General features: G+C 39.2%; 1 protein-coding gene across 1 annotated transcript in view; it reads left to right on the top strand.

The window, feature by feature from the left end:
• Positions 1-9882, top strand: part of CNTNAP2 (contactin associated protein-like 2) — a 1203666-nt gene that overhangs the window by 790370 nt on the left and 403414 nt on the right. Inside the window, exon 11 of the mRNA XM_009323034.1 lies at positions 1785-1891. Within this exon, the coding sequence (XP_009321309.1) occupies positions 1785-1891 (107 nt within the window). The remainder of the gene's footprint in view (positions 1-1784; positions 1892-9882) is intronic.

Below are 9882 nucleotides of genomic sequence, written 5' to 3'. Positions count from 1 at the left end.
AGCTATGTTTTCATATAAATTTTAAATCATTTGGATGTTTAGAAATGTGCTATTACATGCTTTTTTTTTTCTTCTGTGGTGTTGAGAACACAACAGAAAGTCATCACCTATTAGCTGAATAGCAGTAATCGCCTCTATCTGTGCATTTAGCCTGCCACACTTAAAAAAGTAAATGAATTTGCTTAAACCATGTTGAAAACATAATTTATTGAACTGTGATAATTGCCTCAGGTAGTTTCACTGTATTTTACTGTGAAAACAAAAATTTTAAATGCTTTGTTTCTTGCTTTAGAAGAGCATTTCTTTAAGCACTATTTTTTACCAAGCCAGTATTTTCTGATCTTTTTGAAAAAGAAAGAATGGGTAGCCTTGAATACTACAGGCTGATATAGGATGTAAGACATCTATATTATATATATTCTGAGATACTTGTACTGGCATGCATAAAACCAAAAATCTTTTATAAATGTGAATACCTAATGTTCAAGTCTAATGTATATCATAACGTAGGTTACTCTTGGTAGCTGAGTCATCTATGCCAATGCTGTTAATTGGAACTTGAGGAGATATGAGACTGTAAGCTTATAGAGGGTTCACCCAAATACTTTCAGTTTCAATAAATTGCTACATAGGAAAGAAAAGCTGTCCTTGGGTGTTATTTAATAGAGTATTGTTAACTATCACAGGAAAATGATGAACTTCACATTTATTTTAGAGATAAGCATACTTAATTTGTAATGCATTCATGAAAATATTTTAATTTGTTTGTCTAATAGGGGGTCTTCTAATTTTTATTTCTAATGTCATGGCAAAAAAGTGTAGTTCCTAAACTAGATTTGGCCAACTCAACATGAAAGAAAAGCGCCTTTAGTTCTTGATCAGAAATGCAGAGCCTGTACTGAGTCTGACTGTAACAAATTTAATAAGAAAAAAAAAGATTCTTTGAAATGATATTTCAAAGCCCTCTCAAAGAAAAGAAATTTAATAGTTTCAAAGGTGAAAGTATATGGTAATTCCCATTTTAAACTATCCTTGATAGAAAAGAAACTGGCCAAACTCAAATCTTTGAAATCATATTTAGGTAATATTTTGAACAATAAATATATGTTCTGCTATAACTTGTTTTTTGCTGTTCCACTTTTTCTTTTGCATTCCTTCCACTCTCCAGCAACAGTGTAGCTGGAGAAGAAAAGCAGGTGGGTGGGAGAAAGGTGAACAGCACTTGCCACAAATCCCTGTGAAGAAAAAAATTTTACAGCTTTTATACTGAAGCCTATTGTTTGTTTTAATAATGCAGCATTAGTAATTTCCATCCTAGCCAGCAGGCAATCTGCCTCCACTTTATCCCATTGCTGGCAACAGAATGATAAATAGCAACTCACCGGCATTCTTTCTTTAACTTTCAGTTATTTGTGGGACTGGAGTCCTTGAGGCATGACACCACCTGCACAGCAGGAGGAGGTGTGACTTGTGATGTTCTTTTTGTTTTGACAGCTAAGTACCAGTCATACGTAGCTTAGAACCCTAATTTATGATGGGTGAATGTATTCCACCTTTATTGCGCTTTTTTTCTGTTTGTAAAAGGGCTACAGCAGAGCCTCGATGAATCATCTTTTGTGCAGTTGTGTGTTAAGATATAAATTCTGTTAATCTGCCTAAAATAACAAGGACTAATTACCAGGCAAGGACATGATACACTGCTTGGGCAGCTCACAGTTTAGCTGTGTGTAAATCTTGATGCTCATTTAGATTTTTCTTTCTGTCTTTGCATCTCGTCCTGACAGGTGTGTGCCCAATCACTGTGAACACGGTGGCAAATGCAGCCAGACGTGGGACAGCTTCAAGTGCACTTGTGATGGAACTGGATACAGTGGCGCCACTTGTCATAACTGTAAGCCATCCTGCAGTTTCGAAATTGCAGTGGAGTAGGGAAGACACTGGTGTCTTTTGGTTGAGATAAGAAGTCAAAGTCTTCCTCTCTGGTTGTTAAAGATCCTAAAACCTTTTCTGAAAGGAGGCGTTGGCTTAATCATACTCCACCTTATCTATGTAGGGATGTATTTATATAGCACTGTGCTGCACCATGCAAGGGACCAAAGCAGTACAGCTGTCTTAGTTGGGTGTACTGAGCAAACACATTCTCAGCAATTGCACACTGGAGTTTCAGATGGACACAATGAATCTGCCCTAAGCTGTTGGGGAGAGCTGCTGACCGCTGCTAGAGAGACGCTTGTTCCGGTTGCTAATCCCGAAGCATGTTTATATACTGAATATTGGCCATTCTAAAATCAAATTATTTACTCTGTTGTTATAAGTTTCCCAAATAAGACTATTTCCTATGAGTTCCACATGCCCTACACTATTAAAGCGCAGAAAGAGAAAAAGGTACAGTTGCTCTTTCTATATGTACTGAACAATGCATGTAGTCAGCAGCATGTGTCTTCTGTTCCTTCTATTGTACGCTACAAGTGGGATTTTCATCTGCGAAGTATATTCTAAAATATCTAGAAGATGCAGAAAACATATCCAGTCCTTACTTTTCTCCCTTTTTTCTTTAACAAATAATCTCTTAATATTGAGGAGAGAGTAAAAATGCTTCTGAACACATGAAAAGTTAAAATTGAAGCCTAGTTATAAATTTATATTATTTTACTATTCACTTTAACTACAGCTGTGTAAAATTTTACAAAGATAATTGCAGAATTCTTTCATTTTTAACCAGAAAAACCCAAACCAATAAGAAAATTTTGACAATTCACAGTTGTCTGAATGTCAACAAAAACCTATTCTATTTTTAAACATTGTATTAATGTAAGAGGGAACGTATTTTATATAACTATTAATACATATATATGCATTGAATGGCAAAGTTCTCCATGGTCTGGCTACTGAACTGGTAAAACTGAAAGCATTAAATAGCAAATGAACGTTTATTAAAGAGAGAGATTTAAAGTACCAATTTTTGGAGGAGAAATTTCATAGGCAGCCCTTTTTCCACCAAGGGTGAATGTGCATAGCGAGGGTGTGGTTGCATCTAATCTTGGGACAGAAAACACAGAATTTAGAGTGATGTTGTATTTCAGTGAAACAAAGAAAAAAAATTCACATATTTCTCTGAAAGTATGGTATTTTTAGAGCTTTGGATGATCTATTACAGCCACTTGGAAAATATGATTACTACGAATGTGATAGGCTGTTAAGATGTTTAACTGCAGAAATGCAGGGATGGAAGCTCAGTTAAGTAAGAATATTTTTTCTAGTGAGCCTCTGAAAATAAGTATAGTCTGTTAGAGGAAAATGTATTGTGCTGGATCCAACAGCCCGCCAGCGGTGAGACTGCTGCAGCTGCATTCCCCCAGCTCCAACCAGTAGCAAGGCCGTAAATGTATTCCTGGTAGGCATGCGCCCACAGATCCCATATACACCACATACATATATACATGGCTGGCCATACAGATCATAGACAGAGCATGCACATGAACCCAGCACCAACGGCCTCATCCTGCTCCCCCCCTCTGGCTGAGCCGGATGGAGCTGACTAGTGAGAGTAGTGAACACACGGTGGATCCCTCCAGCGGCTCAGCTCAGGCACTCAGTCAGCCCAGTGGCTCACCCCTGGATCTCAGGCTCCGCAGTTGCTGATGCCTGGACACTGGATGGCCCATCAGGGTATTATTTGGGCTCCCCCTCCTGCCATTGTCTGTCTGTGCTCCTTTGTGGGTGTGCAGACAAGCTTTTAAGATGTAACCTAACATAATTTAGCTTTCTTCTTGAGTCCCAAAAAGAAGTAGGAAGGACGAACGGATGATACCACTTTTCTGAAATCACGTTTATTACAAAGGAAAGAAATATCAATCCAAGGAGCTGTGACCATTTCTCTTAATAGATTTTTCACCTGCCTTTTATGGATAAAACAGTGCAATAAGGCAAGTAAAAGGCACTGCTGGACTGCAAAGGGGCATTTGGAGTATATTGTCCCATCTTTAGCTATGGAATGGATAAAGTGTATGGGATTACAGCTGTCCAGGTCATTTGGAGACACATTGTTCAAGAACCTTTACTTTTTTAATTCAGGCAGAGTTTCTAACATAGATGGCTAAGCTTTTGTTTTGTTTCGTTTTTGTATCTAAAGAACATAATTTTAGTCTTTACCATGTGTGTTGCTACAATTTTAGAAGTCTTCTTTCTTACAAAACGAGGGTGAGTAGAAAGTGATTCACTTGATTGATAGATATCCTGTCAGAATATGTGAAGTCTTCTGCCTTTCTAGAGTACAGAATTTAATGGCACAAAAATGACTGAAAACCAAAAATTATAACGTCAAGCTATAGACTGAGACAACCTTAACTCTGCCTTTATTGAGCAGGAGGTATCAGTATTTACAAGAGCATGTTCCAGCCGTGTTCACGGTATTAGGTATAGCTGCAAATAATGAGGGGATTTGTTGAAGCTTGCCAAAGGTTGTAGTTATACTGTCCTGAGGTCTGGGGCCTCAGCTCTGCTGCGATGATACTGACCCTATCTGTCTTTTCCTACTTGTGCAGCGTACGTGTGTGTTCAGACATGCTTGGTATGCTGCCTTTTGCTCTTGAGTTCTGATGTTTGTGGCAATAGTAGTACAAAAGAGATGCTGGGGGAGGAGAGAAGTTGGAAAGATAACTGGTGTGTGGTATAAAATTAGCTGAAAGCAATTTTAAACAGCATTGTGGGTTGTATGAAAGGCTGTAAAATTTAGCAGATGTCATGATTCTATGGAGCAGGAAAGTGTTTAAGTGCAGATAGCACTTGTTCAGTACCATTTTACTTAAATATAAGATTATTTTAAAAATACAAATGGTATTATACTCTACAGTAAAATATATATTTCTTTTCTCAATGTATGTTTGTGCAGTGGGTATAACAGGGCATTTCTCAAAGAAGTGGGAGTCAAGACTATGTTAGTGGGGAATGTAACTCCATAGCTGATGATTTTAATGAGTTTGAGTTTTGCTGAACTTAAAGGAACAAGATAATTCTGTGTTACTGAAGGGGTTTTTTTCAGTGAATTGATTTTGCTTTGGTCAGGGAATTCAACACTTTCCTGAGCTTTTAACCTGAAACAAGGCAAGGCTTTGCAGCCTTGACTGAATTTCAGATCCTGGGTTTAGGTTTCTTTGAAGTTGAAATTCAAAGACAAGCTCAAAGGATGAACTCCTTGAAGTGAAACACAGAAAAATGTTTGCATGAAATCCTTGTGAATCAAAATGGCTTTGTTTCACACAGGTCTGGTCATAATATATTTATACTATGGTAATGAAAGCAACAGTTAATCTAGAGAGATGGAGAAATATGTATTCTGGGGCTGAGACACAGTAGAAACTATAAACCAAAAATAAACAGCTACAGAAGGAAAAAATTCAAATAAATAAATCTGAAATAACTACTTTAATTCTTATTATCTCTCTAATTGTGTAAATCAGTTACACACATTTGCCATTTTAAGATCATGAAATAATTTGCTTTTCAGAATAGGACATTGTTATAGGAAGGCTCTTCATCTTTCAAAGACACCCCAAAATCTCCAAGCTCTGTGTCCACTATCTTGTTAGGTGTCAGAGGCTTAAGCTGCCATTCACAGAAAATGATGTCTCCGCAATAATTTGTTTCATCCTGTCATGGAGGCTCGTGTAATCAAAGTAGGCAGATGATAGATTAAAAAATAAACTTTAACCAAAATTGTTTAGGAGAAAACTAACTATAAATGAGGCGCCAACACTCAGGCAACATCAGTAAACCACAGGTTCAGGATGGTGTACAAGGAATTAATACTGCACAGCTGGCTTTAGGAATGAGGGTCCAAAATGTGCACACTCACTCACCTATAAGATGAGGGCTCTCAACCTCGAGGAGTTTCCTTGGGCGGCGTCCCAACCCAAGGGGAGAGTCCCTGACCACAGACCCGCTGCTCCGAGGAGGACCGACTCAACTTGCCCTCCGGTGGGGCTCCATTTATACCCTAGTCGAATCTGATCTGTGGTCAATTCTGATTGGCTGAGGGCCTTGACTTTCTTTTACCCATCGCCCAAGGTGTATACGCGACGGTAATTACTGCCCCAAGGTGTGTACGTGATGGTCAGCACTTGCCACCTTAAAGGCATGAAAGTAAGGGCACGAAAACTGAGGACACAGCGGTCTTAATGCCCCCAGTCTTTGTCAGGGCGGGTGCACCTGCCACACATCCAGCTACAACTGGGTCCCTGGAGCTCGATGGTGAATTAACCAAAAATACTGGAAAGTTGTGTCTCTCTCATTGCATGGTAAATACCCTAGAAACCTGCCAGATTTCTTTTGGCGAACAGATACTCTGTGCCCAAGGGAATGGTGTGGCCTGGCAAATATCACACTAGAGCATCGATTTTATCATTAGACAAGACTAAAAGATAAATGAATGTATTTACTTAAAAATAATGATTTACAGTGACGAAACAGTTATAAAATTATTTAAGAATTAATTATTAGGGTTATAATTAACAGTAAGTGTCATCCTTACTAGCTTTATTATATCAGCTAAATTTTAATCCCTGACTAATTAACCTTTAAAGACTACCAAAGGCTGACCTGTTGTGCAGAGTTCTTAGAGTGATATTTTTCCAGAGTCTATTGGTAAATGGTTCCTGAAGCCTTTGAGAACAGGAGCTCATTTTCCTTATCACTTCTCATCTCCATCATGATCTTCAGGTAACACCACTCTGCTGTACTTTGTGCGAGTTATACATCTTGTTTTAGGCTCTAATGTGTTTCCTGCTGTTTACAGCTTCTTTAAAACAGAGTGGTATAAATTTACAAATTGTCTATCAGGATAAATAATGATCATTTAAGCTTCTTTTTGTCTCAGATTTTTGATATATAGCTCAATGCATGCTTTCTCTAGAATCTGCATGTAAAAGAAACACAATAAAGGATTTACTGACAGTTTACTATGACTATGATGCATCTACCTACCACCTCCTGCACAAACTTTGTTAGATTTAGGAAAAAGCCCAGAGAACCTAAATTGATCATATTTGCCTTCTCCTAATGATTTCCAGTAGCAAAAGAGTCCAATGCACTTAAAAGGCTAATCTTAATTATATCCATTTTTACTCATATGAGAGACAAGTTCTATTCTTCTTTAATTTCACCTTCAAACAAACACTGTCCTTACTTTTACAGGTGTGCAGCCCCCATTCCTTCAAGAAAATGGGACAGGAAAGGGTTTGCTTATAAATCTTCAGTTATTCCATAGGAGGGACTCGATTGCTCACAATCTGTTGCCTGTTAGTTCTGTAAAAGCAATAGGAGAAATATGACCTTACATACTCACTCTTTTCACTAGAAGAGGCATTAATTGCATCGGAATACACAAAGAATGCAACTCTTGAGAAAGAACATACACAATTTTTACAATTTCAGATTGGCAACGTGCTGTAAGTTTTTTCAAAATGAGTATTTGAAACAATGTAGTGATTCTTAGTTTCAATATAACAGACCTTGACCTCTGAATTCTCTGGCTTTGTCTTCTCATAGCTTGTTGTGAATAAATGTTACCCTATATTTTGGAACGTGATTCAAAGTTAATGAAGAATAAAGCACTGATCTTCTCTTGAAATGATAAATACATTAAGTATCACTGGAAGTCTAATGGGCATTGATATTTTTTTCCAGGAATATTGACCTTCTCCCTAAAATGAAGTATTGCTGTAATAATGAGTTTAATACTACCTAGAAAAAAACTTTGTGTAAGAAACATTTGTGTTACACACATTGTCGAAGCAGTGATAATTTGGATTCCCAATTATTGCCAAAATCAGTAATCAGAAAACCAAATTTAGTCTTCATAGGCTGTGATCATCAGCAAGACTTTCATCAATTAGTTTGTACTAACTGATTTTCCTGTATAATGATTTTCCATAAATGAGGAAACACCTGAAACACTGGACGTTTTTCATTTAGAGTCTAGATAAGAAAAGATGGCATGGCGATGATATTTTCCTGTCAGCAATTTCAGAAACAGTTCCATAGCGAGAAAGCAAATAAATAATTTGGCAAAAATATGCTCTGAACTTTACTTCAGGAAAAAAAGAAGAGAAACTGTACAGATGTATAGTCATCCCAAACAAGCAAAGTATGGTTTTTCACTTCACTGGAGACTGGGGGAGTTCTGAGAACAACATGGTTATTCTTTGTGATCTCAAACAAATTTGTTAGAAAAGACAAAGGCCTTGCAGTTTCACAAGCATATTAATGCATTATTTGATCAGGAAAAAGAGTTGTCTTAACAAGTCACGGACTATATGTATGGAAGCTTTTTCCTATCTTACAGTTTAATAAAGGTAAGGGGAAAGTGTGAGTAAGGAATAGAAAACCACTTTTACAAAAAGTATTTCTGCTGCGATTAAAAATACGCAGTGTTGCAGGCTATCTTACTTGTTCAACCTAATCTGAGTGAAATAAGCCAGACTGTCCATTAATGGTAAGGTTGTTTAGGTTCTCATGAATCAGGTTGTATAACTATGGACACATAAATGCACTAATTATTCTCAAGAGAATGTACAGGCAGCCAGAGTGCCTCCAGGCAGCAGCAGAATAATCATCTTCACTAGATAATCTGAATGTGGAGTGTCATTACTGACAAAGCACAGGAAAAACCCCTCCAAAGTTTCTACAGTTTGACAAGATGAAAGTGGTGTGTATCATGCTGGGTGCTATTGAAAGGCATTTAAAGGACATTAAAGGACAATGAACCATCAGACACAGTCGACATAGGTTCAGAAAGGGAAAGTCCTGTCTAACTAATATCCTTCTACAGTCACCTGCCTAGTGAATAAAGGGATGGCAGTGGATATAGTTTTTGTGGATTTTAGTAAGGCTTTTGATACTGTGCCTCACAGCATCCTTCTGCACAAGTTGTCCAACTGTGAGATGAGAAGGTAGACAGTGGGCTGGGTGAAGAAGTGGCTGAACAGAAGGGTGCCCTGGCAGCCAAGAGAGAAAACCACATCCTGGGGTGCATTAAACACAGTATAACCAGCCAGTCAAAAGAGGGGATTATCCTGCTGTATTTAGTGTTGGTGCTGCCTCACCTTGAGTATTGTGTGCAGTTCTGGACCCCACCAGATGTTAAGGTACATGAATAAATGTAAAAAGGATGTTAAGGTATATGAATGCATCCTGAGAAGGGCAACAAAGGTGGGGAAGGGGCTGGAAGGCATGTCCTCTGAGGAGCGGCTGAGGACTCTGGGTTTCTCTAGTTTGGAGAGAAGGAGGCTGAGGAGCGACCTCACTGCTCTCTACAGCTTCCTGAGGAGGGGAGGTGGAGAGGGAGGCGATGATCTCGTCTCCCTGGTACCCAGTGCCAGGACGCGTGGGAATGGCTCAAAGCTGCGTCCATCAGGGGAGGTTTGGACTTGACATGAGGAAACATTTCTTTACCGAGAGGCTGGTCAAACCCTGGAACAGGCTTCCTGGAGAGGTGGGCGATGCCCCGTGCCTGTCAGTGTTTAAGAGGCATTTGGACAACACCCTTAACACTACGCTTTAACTTTTGGTCAGCCCTAAAGTGGTCAGGCAGTTGGACTAGGTGATCGCTGTAGGTCCTCCTCTCCTCTCCTCTCCTCTCCTCTCCTCTCCTCTCCTCTCCTCTCCTCTCCTCTCCTCTCCTCTCCTCTCCTCTCCTCTCCTCTCCTCTCCTCTCCTCTCCTCTCCTCTCCTCTCCTCTCCTCTCCTCTCCTCTCCTCTCCTCTCCTCTCCTCTCCTCTCCTCTCCTCTCCTCTCCTCTCCTCTCCTCTCCTCTCCTCTCCTCTCCTCTCCTCTCCTCTCCTCTCCTCTCCTCTCCTCTCCTCTCCTCTCCTCTCCTCTCCTCTC

This window comes from Pygoscelis adeliae, unplaced genomic scaffold (genome assembly GCF_000699105.1).
Source record: "Pygoscelis adeliae isolate BGI_AS28 unplaced genomic scaffold, ASM69910v1 Scaffold264, whole genome shotgun sequence".
NCBI lineage: Eukaryota > Metazoa > Chordata > Aves > Sphenisciformes > Spheniscidae > Pygoscelis > Pygoscelis adeliae.
The sequence above is the reverse complement of the archived record's forward strand: the minus strand, read 5'-3'. Positions and strand labels throughout refer to the sequence as shown.